The sequence below is a fragment of the Periplaneta americana genome, chromosome 13, assembly GCF_040183065.1.
Source record: "Periplaneta americana isolate PAMFEO1 chromosome 13, P.americana_PAMFEO1_priV1, whole genome shotgun sequence".
NCBI lineage: Eukaryota > Metazoa > Arthropoda > Insecta > Blattodea > Blattidae > Periplaneta > Periplaneta americana.
The window spans coordinates 49856724-49871463 of NC_091129.1; the positions used below are offsets into that span (position 1 = coordinate 49856724).

At 35.6% G+C, this 14740-nt stretch overlaps 1 protein-coding gene across 2 annotated transcripts in view; it reads right to left on the reverse strand.

Annotated features, from left to right (window-relative positions):
* Window positions 1–1476: 1476 nt before the first annotated feature.
* LOC138711874 (facilitated trehalose transporter Tret1-like) overlaps window positions 1477–14740 on the reverse strand; it is a 55751-nt gene continuing 42487 nt past the window's right edge. For both annotated transcript variants that reach the window (XM_069843137.1, XM_069843138.1), the window contains 2 exons: window positions 11383–11542; window positions 1477–3076 (listed from right to left, as the gene is read on the reverse strand). In XM_069843137.1, coding sequence (XP_069699238.1) covers window positions 2723–3076; window positions 11383–11542 — 514 coding nt within the window. In that variant the 3' untranslated portion in view covers window positions 1477–2722. The remainder of the gene's footprint in view (window positions 3077–11382; window positions 11543–14740) is intronic.

Sequence of the window (14740 nt, forward strand, 5' to 3'; positions counted from 1 at the left end):
GAACAAATTAAGAATGTTATTGTGTTATGCTGCAGAAACCGATGGTTCTCGTAGCGTGACCAGAACTATAAATAAAATACACGGATTAAATTCGACGAGTGCGACATCAGTCATATTATTGTTACCAGTACATAAAAGTAACTACAGTGATTGTATTCCATACATGTGAGAAAATTGTTTTGAATTACAATGAAAGAAGTCATAAACCATCACTTTGAAACGTTGCTTTTTTCAAGACTGAGCGGTTCCTTCCAAGTATTTTCTTCTACTGGCTTATGGTACTTTTGCCTCTCTCTCTTTTTTTTACGTATGTGGAATCAGCAACGCAGCCACATGCATATTTTGCTTTGCACTCCTTAAGATACCATCTGTTGATTCAGCCATGCACGCTCAAGGGTCCAATGACGTCCAACTAGATTGCCCTTTCACCCTTGAGAAAGCCAGAAAGCATCTACGCCTCCTCAGACTGATATCATTTGTACGTCAGTCACAATAGATATCATATCACACCGTTTTGGGTATATGCTAATGAAATGTTGAGGAATACTGAAAAGGAGAGTGACAGTGGAATGGTGAGAGAAACAGAAGAACCCAGGAATACCCTCGGCAACTTTGGCTTTATATATCACAAATACTCCGCCATCACCGATATTCGAAGCCGGGTTCGCAGTTCTCACAAACCAATACTCTATCAATTGAACTACAAAGGCTACTACTTTGACCTTTATGAAAATAATTATGACGTCAAACAAATCCTAGTGCGAATTCTGTCTCTCAAATAACGAAATTCGTTGAGTGCGAGATATCCCTCGAAGTATACTGTGCGGAAAGTTATACTTTTACTGTCGATTTTTTTTTAGTTGGTTATTTAACGACGCTGTATCAACTACTAGGTTATTTAGCGTCGATGAGATTGGTGATAGTGAGATGATATTTGGCGAGATGAGGCCGAGGATTCGCCATAGATTACCTTGCATTCACATTACGGATGGAGAAAACCTCGGAAAAACCCAACCAGGTAATCAGCCCAAGCGGGGATCGAACCCGCGCCCGAACGCAACTTCAAACCGGCAGGCAAGCGCCTTAACCGACTGAGCCACGCCGGTGGCCTTTTACTGTCGATACACCGTACCAATTAACAAAGAGGAAATGATGTAGACGTCATGGCCAATGAGCGTTAGTGTTCTGTTCTTGCTTTGTGACAGCGAATGCTAATTTTGCGTTCTGTTATAGGGTTTTCCGCTTTTTATTTTAAAGTCATGTGTATTTCAAATAGTGCAATAGATGATTGTAAACGTGCGATGTTAGCCTATAGGAATAAGCACGATAAAATAATGGTGCATTAAGCATATTATCTGCACTTCCGAATTCAGTCTTGTGGTACCAAACATAACATTTACGTGCATGTTACCAACGTTGCAAAATTCACAATTATATTAGTGTGTTTTGAGTTTTGCGCGTCATAAAAATTGCAAATCAAGATAGAATTCCTTTTAATAATAGTGGATATTTTGTTTTTTCGTTTACATGGGAAACATCGTAATCAATGAAAAGAAACTATACTTTCTATTTCATTGCAAATGTACTGCAACGTCACAAATATATCACCCTTAAACTCAAGTGCGACGAGCTTCCTCTGTCTTCATAGATATACAGGATGTCTCAAAAGCGTTTCTAAAATATAATGTTAAATATTACACACTAATATAAGCAAAAAGTCTCAGTCAACTTGGGTCCGTAAATGAGCCGTTGGCGAGATAGTGCAGGTATTCCATTAATTTAGCTCCACTTCATGCTTAATGAGAGGAGTTCTCGTGTTCTCTGAGTCGTTGATATGCTTGTGAATGAGCGTTTATTGGGCCGCTTTCTATGGAAGAAAACTACAGTATTTGTAACAAGCGTGCAGCTTCGTGTGCAATGTCGTAGTATTTTCCGTACATGAAGTGCATGCCCGCATATTTTTCATTAACATTATGAAACTATTTATTCTATCTCAGAGTACTATGAAAAGGAAAAATAGGCCTAAAGAAATGATAATGCGTATAATCAAACAAATGAATGAGGAATATTAAAAGAAATTCTGCATTACATTGCAAGCTCGTCATACGTTTTGACTCATATATTTTTTTTTTAATTTATGCGCAATTTTCACCCTCAAAATTTTCCCATTGTTCACTGATACTTCTTTTTTTCACAATTATGGATAGTTTTCACCCTTAAAATTTTCCAGTCACTTTTGAAACACTCTGTATAGTGCTTCGCGATTATCTCCCTCCTTCATTTGTGTTTGTAGCTTACGTTCTCTTTTCAATTTTCTTTAATTAAATTTTTCGAAGCCCATTCAATCAAATGTACACTTTGAGGTAAAGCAAGTGCCTAACAGACTTCTAGGTCATAACTTATATTAGCCTATTCAATGAGTCGTGACACCTCTTCAGTAATTGAGATTTCCTCTCTTGTTTTGCAAAAAAAAAAAATCTCTTGGAAAACTGACAAAGATTTGAATAATTTCATATAAATGGAAAGGAACTGACAGGACCTACGCAAGTTGGGAAGATACCAGTGATGGTAATTATGATCTTAGACAGTGCTATGAGTAATTATTTGCGACACTTTAAATATTTAACTTAGAGTGAAAATGTTATGTGAACAGCTGCTCTTAATTCGGATCCAGACAGTTAAGTTACAGAACCTGTGATGTCTTAACTTAGTCTCTTAGTCCTTAGTCACGCAGCCACTTTCGGTGACCCCTTGTTATAGGCCGGGTCACGAACTCTTGCTCGATTTCCTGAAGCGTCTTGCGGTGCGTTTCCGTCAGATAGACTAGAACAAAAAGCGTCGCCAACAGAGATACGACGCCATAGAAATAGAAAACGCCTTCGGACGACGACGTCTTAGGGTTGGCGGCATCTCCTCCGAACAGCTGCAGAAGAGAGGGGTACATCTTGAGTGCGGCGAAGCTGAACAGGTAAGCTAGGCATGTGGTGAGGCCGCCTGCCACTCCTTTAACCAGGGGCGGGTACATCTCGCCCAACATCGCCCACGGCAGCGTATGGAAACCTATGGCACCAGCCACCTGTGAACCATGTGCACCATAATAAAATGTCAAGACATTAAAAAAAATGAAGAATACAGAGAACAGACAAGAAGAATATACAGCACAAAATACCATGGCTACTGTTTCTGCAATTCGAATCTCGGTTTCAAGAAAGAAAGACTGAAATACGAAAACAGAGACGACAGAAATATTTCATTTTTATTTTAGTAGGTTATTTTACGACGCTTTATCAACATCTTAGGTTATTTAGCTTCTGAATGAGATGAAGGTAATATTGCCGGTGAAATTAGTCCGGGGTCAGCACCGAAAATTACCCAGCATTTGCTCATATTGGGTTGAGGGTTAACCCCGGAAAAAACCTCAACCAAGGAACTTGCCCCGACCGGGAATCGAACCCGGGCCACCGGATTTCGCAGTTAGACGCGCTAACCGTTACTCCACAGGTGTGGACGATAGAAATAATCATATGTTGTTGCTATAATATCTAATTGAACGGGTGAGTGGAAAAAGGATAACATTCCAACTTCCTTAGTTTGTGGGGGCGGGGGGAGAAAAAAACTTACAGAAAAAACAAGGGTTCTATTGGAACATTTATTGTTAGACAGTTGTAGAACTAGCCATCAAATGTTCACTCAAACAACCTCAAAGTCAAATACTTATTTATTTAATAATTATTAATAATTAAATCTGGTGGAATATTATCCTTCTTCCACTCAATGTTTTGACAACAGATAAAATTATTAACTATAATTGTTTTTTGTGACATACAGTCTTTAATGCTACAATGAACACTTTAAAATGGTTTTACTCTATACAATGATGACCATAATATGAATCTTTATTCATCCTTATCACTTCCTGCTGCATTTGAAGTTGGATACTTTAGATTGTCTTCATAGAATGACTTGTACACATCAGGTATGCAGGGAATTACTTTTGAAATGTCTTCTAACTTTTTCACATTGATTCCAAGTTTCCCATTATATGCTGTGGTAGTGGGGAGCTCCCACGTCATGATCTTGTTCTTTCAACCTGAATGTTTTCCATGGTGTAAACCATCAATGTACTCTGAAACCTTGACACAACATTTCATCTTCTGAGTGAATATAAGTTGCCTCTACTTACTGATGTTGAATGTTAGGTTTTTATTCTCAAATCTTTACATTTTTTCTTGAAATACTGTGGCCATCAGTGTTTAAAGTTGAGTAGCTGATTGATCTGAAGCCTCTTTACTTGATATGGAGGATTGAGTTTCCTGGCATTTCGAATGATGTCATCATACTGATTTGGAGCGTAAACTCGATCTAATCTTCTTCGAACTTGTCGTTTAATGACTGAAAATGTTCTGTCACATCGCAGAAAACTGTGACCTCGAATTTATGTCAATGCAATACTGAGTAGAAAAAAAATAACATTCCTGGAATGTTATCCTTCTTCCACTAAACTAAAGCTTTAATGCTGGCTTTAATAATGGTATGAGACTGGAATATTCCCCTTTATACACTCATTGGATAAGCAAAATTCTACAAAATGCAATTTCAGTTTAATTTTTTTTTTTTATGTTATCCTTTTTCCACTCACCCCTTTATATCTGACGTTCTGAAGGAAAGGAATGTCAGGGGAGACAAATCAGTACGCAGACGCAAACTTTTTAAATCGAATGGGTATTGTTCCTGCCGTGGAGCAGAATAAGAAGTCGAAATTCTGTTAACTTTGGTTTTTACCGAATCATTTATAGGTACATTTCTACTGGATGATCAACAATCGTAATATCTCCACCATCGCTAGTCACGCAAGCGAATAATAAATATTTCTGTAGTCACAATTAAGATATTTTGAAACTAGATCTCACTGAAAAACTTTCGTTGTCTTTTTGACTGTCGTGTATTTTTACGCAGACTTGCATATAGAGTGTTAGTTGGGAGGCCGGAGGGAAAAAGACCTTTGGGGAGGCCGAGACGTAGATGGGAAGATAATATTAAAATGGATTTGAGGGAGGTGGGATATGATGATAGAGACTGGATTAATCTTGCTCAGGATAGGGACTAATGGCGGGCTTATGTGAGGGCGGCAATGAACCTCCGGGTTCCTTAAAAGCCTGTAAGTAAGTAAGTAAGTAAGTAAGTAAGTAAGTAAGTAAGTAAGTAAGTGAGTAATAATAATAATAATAATAATAATAATAATAATAATAATAATAATTTATGTATTTAATCTGGCAGAGCTAAGGCCAGTAGGCCTTCTCTTCCGCCCAGCCAGACTCTAAGTAAGTAAGTAAGTATTATATAAAGAAAAGTTATATGAATTTGATGTAGAAACTTCCTTGAAAGTTAAACGTTAATATTGATTTCGAATCATATAAATGAACTAATGTATATGCGAAATCTGTGGATGTTTAATTCCTAATGCAGCTGTTAGGTAAGTAGTTAAGGAAATAAGATAAATATTAAACTTTATTAAAAATCAGCAGTACCTAAACAACTGATATAGTGAAAGCTTAAGTGATCGTAATATAAGGAACATTATTTATAACATACTACATATTTTTATGCCAACATCATCATCATACACGAATTTAGTTTCATAACCATCAAGGCTCTCCCCATTGATCACAAGATGTTTCTGATCTTTCAAATGCTCCTTAGGTCTTCCCAAATCTCGGAGATCTCTTGTTGGATGCAAAAGGATATAATATGTATGTATGTATGTATGTATGTATGTATGTATGTATGTATGTATGTATGTATGTATGTATGTATGTATGTATTTATTTACACTGCAAGTGGGCAAGCACCCGGTGGCAGTGGTATATACAATATTAACAATACACAATAAAATGATAACCAATACACAATAAAATTTACAATACACAAAACAATTTTACAACACATATACAATTTTACACACAATACAATAATAATACACAATACAATTTAACACAATAATAATAAAACATAAAATAAAATACCTAATTTTACAATACAACCTACATAATTATCTATAGGTCCTACATAAGTTTCAATAGTCTTTCACTTTACTCTCATCTCATTCCCTGTAGTGGCACTATGACGCATTTCACTGACACTTTAGCACACATTTCACTGACACTCTGTAACTCATTTCACTGACACTATAGAACACATTTCATTGACGCTATAAATTATCACTGATCGGAACTGTTCACTGCACTGTAAAACCATAACTTCACTGACTCACCTCGCTTCACTGATACAACAGTTCAAATAAGTCAAATAATTACATCCTTATGCATACTTATAAACAGAACTACATTTAAACTAAACATTTCTAGTCTAAGGCCCTCTTACACGCTAGTTTTAAATAATTTACAATTCAAACCAAGGAAGTAAACTCGTCAGCCTAGATAAATACATGTCACCTTAAAAAAATTAAATGTTGAATGTCACCTTAATTTTAATTTTCACTTTATATACAACTTTTTAAATTATTCTTGAATCTCCTTAAGGAAGGACAGCCCTCAAAGACCGCTGCAGGTAGGTCATTCCAATCATTTATAGTTCTATTTAAAAATGAGAATTTACCTACATCCGTTTTCTGTTTCCTACATTTGATTTTAAAATCATGATCGTTCCTACCATAGTATGTTGGCTTTTCTAACCGAGCCGTTATGTCTACCCATGCTTTCTGACCTAGATGTGCTCTATACAATGATGTTATTCTAGTTTTCCTACGTCTGTTTTCCAAAGTTTCCCATTTAAGTTCTTTTATCGTATCGTTTCCATCTTCTCTTTTACCTTTAACAAATTTCGCTACCCTATACTGGATTCTTTCTAAGGAATTTATCTGGTATATTCTATAGGGATCCCAACATGTAGTTCCGTATTCCATTAACGGTCGCACTAACGTTAGATATGCTATTTCCCTCGATTTGGGACTAGCCTTTCTCAAGATTCTCATAATAAAGTGAAGTGCCCTCCATGCTTTACCCGTAACATTATCAACATGCTCTCCCCAAGAAAGTTTGGAGTTTAAATACTCTCCCAGGTATTTACAACATTGTTCTTGCGGAATTACAACACCACTGAATTCGTAATTAAGACTAGTTTCCTCTCGGGTTTTACAAAATGTTATAGATTTACTTTTAGAACCATTTATTTTCATCCTATGCTTTAACGCCCAGTTATAAATTTTATTCAAGTCTGTTTGAATAGCATCTACATCTGAATTATTTCTAATCTTTCTATAGATAATGCAGTCGTCTGCAAATAGCCTCATATTTGATGTAATATTCTGGCATAGGTCATTTACGTATATTATATAGAGTAATGGACCCAGAACGCTGCCCTGTGGCACCCCTAAACTTATATTTCCAATTTCCGACATTTCATGACCTACTCTAACTCTCTGGGTTCTGCCGTTTAAGAATTCTTGGATCCATAGCACCACTCTTTTATCTATTCCTAGCCTACTTAACTTATCTATTAATATGTCATGTGGCACCAAATCAAATGCTTTCAAAAAATCAATCACAACTGCATCGATTCTTCCGCCTCTATCTACCTCTTCAGCTAGATCCTGAACCAGCGACGTAATTTGACTATCACATGAGAAGCCTTCCCTAAAACCATGCTGGCGGTTGTAAAACCAGTCTTTCGCATTTAGAACATGACGAATATAATCCGATATCAAATGCTCCATGACTTTACATACGACAGATGTAAGGCTAATCGGTCTGTAGTTTCCGACATCTAATTTATTTCCACCTTTATGTATGGGTACCACTATAGCTGATTTCCAGTCACATGGAATAGCTGCATTGTTTATGGAAACATGAAATATACGCATTAAGTATGGAATTATGGCCTCGGAGTCTAATTTAAGAATCTCTGTAGCAATACTATCTGGTCCTCGAGACTTCCGATTTTTTAATTTCGTTATTCTCTCTCTAACCCCTTTGGAAGTTATTTTGAAAGTCGAATTTGGTTCACATTCATGGTCTGTGACACAACCACTCCTATCAGCGGGATTATTATTATTATTATTATTATTATTATTATTATTATTATTATTATTATTATTATTATTATTATTATTATTGAAAACCGAAATGAAATAGAAATTTAATAAGTCGGCCTTTTCTTTGTCATCAGTTATACTTTCTCCGTTCTGATTTCGTAAAAGCACTACTCCTTCGTTTTTTTCCTTTTCTCCTGCGTACATAATTATAAAACTGTCTCCAATTGTTACTTTCATCTTCTTTTAAAATAGTTTTTAGAAAATTTTCCTGAGCTAACCTTTTTTCACACTCAAGTTTCTTAATTAATTCGACATATTTTTCCCAATGCTCATGGCTTCGTTTACGTTTGCTAAATGCGCGCCTTGTCTTTTTCTTTAAGTAGCGAATATAATTAGTGTAATATTCTGGGTCCGAATTTTTCGTAATTATTTTAGAAGGTACACATTTTACTAATGCCTCGAAAATTATACTCTTAAATTTATGCCACTCATTTTCCATATTTCCTTCAGTCCTTAGAAAGTCATCATGCTTTTGTCGTAGAAACGTTTGTAATTCATGGACATCGGTTTTGTTAAAATTCCAGACAGACAGTGGACTTAACCTCGGATTTACTGTGTTTTCCCAGAAGATTTCTAATAAGACGCTATTGTGATCACTTATTTTATGAAGACTTTCAGAGTTGACAAAGAGAGAGACAGGTCTTAGTAGGTAAACATCTAAGAGGGCATTGTCACGCGTCGGACCATTTACTACCTGCGTGAAATCTTTACGCCAGATCAATTCATTAACAAGGGTCTGTGCATCTGAATTTGTACCTGAAATCCCGTTCCAGTTAATTTTCGGGAGGTTTAGATCCCCAGCAATTACTACGTTTCGTTATGGAAAATGATATTTGTTCATTCTGTGGATTGATCCAGTTTCATTAATATTGTACAATATCATCCATTAAACTCGAAATGTGCAATATCTCGCAAATGTTGTAATTTTGTTACCTGTTCAAGGCAATGTATCCCAATAATGACCGTATAAATCTCATTTGTGCAATTTCTTACATATGGTATTCATATGGTATTCATCTTTCTATGCTCGGAGATGTAGAGAGGACGTGGCAGTACATAGTGCAGCTGTCCTCATGAGAGCGTGGAAATATAAAATGTATGTACTGTATTTACTATGAATGCCAAAATGTTGTTCCTGTACTAACCTTTATTTTATATATCCTAATATGATATTTTTAAGTTATAAAGTTCAATTTTCGAAATAAATTGTCGCTATTATAAAGGTAAAAATTATTAGATTATCGTCATTTCGATAATCATTGCGTTCCTGTTGAGGAAATAACGGCAAAAATATTAAAATTCAATTGAACGTACGGTATTTACTTTCAGATTTCGTGAATGAAGAAATGTAAGAGTAGGCCTAGATATCCATATCGTAAGTGACTCCAATATTTGACCTTCTTATCTTTTTCTCTGTTTGCCAATACTTCTCGAACCGCGTAGCCTATAACTATAAATTTTTGGTAACCTGTCAGCTTCAGGAAATAGAAAAGCGAGTTCTGAGACTAATAGCGGAAGTGATATGACGAAACAAAATTAGTGTGGAGAATTTCAGGGCTAGTATTAGAGACCCTAGAATCAAGTGGCGAAACTAAGTATAAAGAATGTTGACAGGTTACCAAAAATTTCAAGTTTTAGGCTTTGCGGTTTGAGGAGTATTGGCAAACAGAGAAATATAGTTCCTTACGATATGGATATCTAGGCCTACTCTTGCATTTCTTCATTCACGAAATCTGAAAGTAAATACCGTACGTGCAATTGAGTTTATGTTATTGCCGTTATTTCTTCAACCGGAACGCAAAGACTATCGAAATGACGATAATCTAATAATTTTTACCCTTATAATAGCGACTATTTATTTCGAAAATTCAACTTTATAACTTAAAAATATCATATTAGACTATATAAAATAATGATTAGTATAGGAGCAACATTTTGGCACTCCTCGTAAATACAATGCATACATATTTTTATATTTCCACGCTCGCATGAGGACAGCTGCACTGTGCACTGTCACGTCCGCTCTACATCCCCGAGCATAGATAGGTAAAGAGTGTGAATACCTATGTAAGAAATTGCACAAATGAGATTTATACGATCATTAATGGGATACATTGCCTTGAACCGGTAACACAATTACAACATTTGTGAGATATTGCACATTTCGAGTTTAATGGATGATATTGTGCAATATTAATGAAACTGGATCAATAATATCCAGAATGAACAAATGAACTGAAACTAATTAGTTTCGCCACTTGATTCTAGGGTCTCTAATACTAGCCCTGAAATTCTCCACACTAAATTTGTCTCGTCATATCACTTCCGCTATTAGTCTCAGAACGTGCTTTTCTATTTCCTGAAGTTCACTTACTTCTTTTCCTGTGTAAGTGTCAATAATATATTCTTATGGGACGTGTATTATTTTATGCAGATTGATCTGATTCTAGGAAATGCCATAAACTTGATTTGATTATTTATTCAATGGGACTTGCCTCTTGTGGGAATGAGTCGTTTATTCTGAGATATTAAAATGAAATGAAAAGGAGCTGAAGAAAATGTCAAATGTAAACGGATGGTAAAACTCGGTAATTTTCCACGACTGTGGAGTAACGATTATCAAGTCCAACCGTGAAACGAGAGCGCTGGTTCAAATCCTGGTTGGGACAATTTATCTGGCTGACTTTTTTCCGACTGACCGCCATTGAACTTAGACTCCGTGGTATGTATTCATTAGTTGCTGATGGTAGTGCTTCGTACCGTAGTCTCTTCCCTGAGGCACGGGACGTGGAATTGAATGACCGTGGTACTGTCTACATGGAAAGGTAAAGGGATTCTGTAGGCTGTAAGGGAGTTTGGTCGCTGCCCTCGAGGGATCTTAGGGCAGAGGATATACACATCATTTCATTCCGGGTAGTATAACAGGTTCATCACGCGGCCTACGTGCGAGCTCGGTCCCCAGCCCTTGCCCCTTCCCACAAGTGAGACTAATAGACAAATAGGAACACGGCAATTTATCAAACTTCACTTTTCAAAGTATACTGACAAAGTATATTAAAACTGATGAACTAGTGACAGTATCGGATCAAGGAGATTGTCAGGAAGAACTGAATTAGACTTAATATCTAAAATATTTCTTCATCATGTCTTGATTAGTCATTACTCAGCTACTGGGTCACACGAACTAGAAAGGAATCAAGTATTAAACGATGTATAATGAAATGACATCTTTCTGTAAATAACCAGTGGACCCGTCGGCAAAGTGAACTCACCACATAGACAAGCAGTAGAACAAAGGGGATTGTGGAAAGTTGCTGGTGCTGCAGCGCCGTCTCCGAGCCGTTGGGGACGATCTGCAAGTACACGGCCAGTCCGATCATGCAGACCGTCATTCCCACGCCTGACAGCAACGACATCGGGCGGCGTCCGCACCTTCACAGAAGAAAGTTTGTGTTGTACAGTTGCGATACTCATCCAGCAATAAAATCATTTTAGACAACAGATTGTTTATTGCAGACGTATCAGAATAAAGGACATGACGCTAGGTGACTATGTTGTTATACTTAATGAAATGCTTCAATAGTGTCTACCCAAAAATGTGCGGCATAATGGCATTAGGTAAGCTCTTTTTTGTAAGACAACTTAGGCCTAATCTTATTTAAAAGGCAGTTGCTATGTTTCACATAAAATAAATTTTGGAGGCGGTCTTCAGGAGAGACAAACTGATGAACTATGTAGCTAGACCTAAATAATGATTATTATCGATTAAATGATGAAAAAGAACATAAAATTGGTGGATTGATATAAAATGACAAATACCATGCTTTCTAAAAGATACCTGTACGGACTTTACCAGCAAGAAAAAAGAGAAGAAACAAACTTACTTGGATGCAAGGGATAATAGGCATGGTGCTGAAGAAGGACGAGGAAAAGTAAAAATGAAATGAAAAAATTGAGTTCAAGTAGGTAAAAGGTGTCTGTGTGCGTCTGTGCACAGCAAGTGGGCAAACAACCGGTGGCAGTGGTAGCTTAATTACACACAATAAAAATAATACACAATACAACTTAAATACACAATAAACATAATAAATTACACAATAATTACAATTAATAATAGGCCTAATACATTTAATAACCTAATTAATCAGTGAACCTAATTGTCCATTACAACCCACATATGTATAGGCCCTACATAAGTTTCACATTGGTAATGATAATTAATCTTTCATTTTACTCCCATCTCACTCACTGCACTGGCACTAAAACACATCTCACTCACTGCACTGACAATATGACACATTTCACTGACACTATATAACGCATTTCACTGACACTATAGAACACATTTCAATGACACTATAAATTACCGCTGATCGAAACTATTCACTGCCATTGTAAACCATAACTTCAATGACTCACCACGCTTCACTGATAGGACAGTTCAAATAAGGCAAACAATTACATCCTTATTCATACTTAAATATAAATATAGTGAATAAATGAAAACGAGCAGACAAACTTTTATATCTAATAAATTATTATTATTGAGCAATTACATAATTACTTTACTTGGTATCTAGCTAATTAATTCTATATGCAATTATCTAACATGACATCTAGTTAATGAAGTTTATTTGTAAATATTTGATATGTAGTTAATTAAGTTGACATGTAATTACCTAATTGTACATGTACTTACATGAATTGTCATGCAATTAACAACGGCAGGCTATAGTTAGAAATGTGTTTCAAGTTTATAATTCTACTTCAGTTTGTAATTGTGAATTTACTCTATAAATTTAGACTAATATAAATTAATTTTACATTGTATTTAGTTTTTTCATTGTAATCGTTTATGTTCTGTAATTACGTACTCAATACTCTTTAGCTGTAGTCTATATAACAGCATTGCAATTTGTTATTATAAATAATTTATTTATCATTGCCACTAGATGTATGTTCAATTGCAGTTCGAATGAAACACTGTACGAGTACATAGTCATTCATACATACATACATACATACATACATACATACATACATACATACATACATACATACATACATCACAATGTGTAGTGAAGTGATAATGGTATGGGGAGAGCGATGTACGGTAAGTTTTATTATTATTATTATTATTATTATTATTATTATTATTACTATTATTATTATTACTATTATTATACTACTATTATTAATAATTATTGTTATTATTTGGGCAGAATCATGTGTTCTACACTACTGAAATTTTTGTCTTACGAAATAGAAAATATCACATCTAGGCCTATTTTCTCTTTAAAGCGTGACATTTCATCACAGAAAGTCATTATACAGAGTGGAAGTTAATTAGCCTTGGAGATTGAAAGGGACGATTGGGTACACGCAAATGAATAGAAAATCTATATTACATTTTATCATTAAACGCATGAATAATTAGACAATTAAGTTAGCAGTTTAAGCAGTCCGGCAACATCGCCGCTAAGACACTCTTCTCGTGATACAGATGTAAGAGGTCAATGCTCGGTGTGTTTCGCTAGATGAGCTGTTCTGTGGCGCTGTATTGCAACCAACTCGTATCACGCAGTGGCTTAAAGTTAAAGATTTTTAAAATTAAAGCTACACGAAAATCGTCCACACTATTGAAATACGCCAGAGGGATAAATTTATTATCCTTTATTAGTTTTCCTATCGATATGGACAAAAATAACGATCCTACTCGCAATATTTGCCGAATAGGGTAAGGTTGCCTATATCGCACCACTTTAGCATTTATAGTTTTTATTGAACAATACAGTTTTTATTTTCTTCATTCCTTCACAGAGATACATTCCCAAAACATTTACTTTGATATGAAAAAGAATCCTTGAATTTGATTTAATATTTTTTAATTAAAATGACATTTTCGAAACACATGTCAGTGGTGCCATTTAGGTAACTAGTTTCCTAAATAGCACCTGCGATTTCTTAAATCGCACCTCTTTATCTGCAGGGAACAGGATGAAGGAATGATATTGAACATATTGAAGAGTATTTGAATGAATAATGTAATAAATGCAAATTACAAGTTTATTGAAATTAATGAAAGAGAGTAACGCATCTTCAAATGAAACTGAAAAAAAATAGAGCGTAAAATACGTAACATTTAAACTTTCTGAATGCGTTTTTTTTATTGTTATACATTTGTCATGTGCTTCACAAGGCAGTTCAGACTGTAAACTGTATCACCTTTTCTCCACGATTATCTCGAAGCCACCTAAGAACTTCTTCATGATATAGCTATCTGAAATGATTTGAAGATAGAAACATCTAAAGGCTGGGCCTATGAGTATTATAACGAGGAAGCTGAAAGAGGAGCATACCATTTTCCCGAGATAATCTAGATTCTAAATTTTTGGAATGGGTCGTATAGGTGGACATACAAAAGCAGCACTTTTTTCTATGGCAGGTTTGAGTGGCAAATAAAATGTTTGAGCTATTCGACAAATAGTTCACTGTTGATATAACCTGACTCAGAGCAAACAAATATCGATCCTGGAGGAGCACCAGCTGATAATGAAGGATGCACTGTTTGACGTTTAAACATTATCACAGGTGGAAAAAAAATACCTGGTGCACTTGTTGTATTAACGC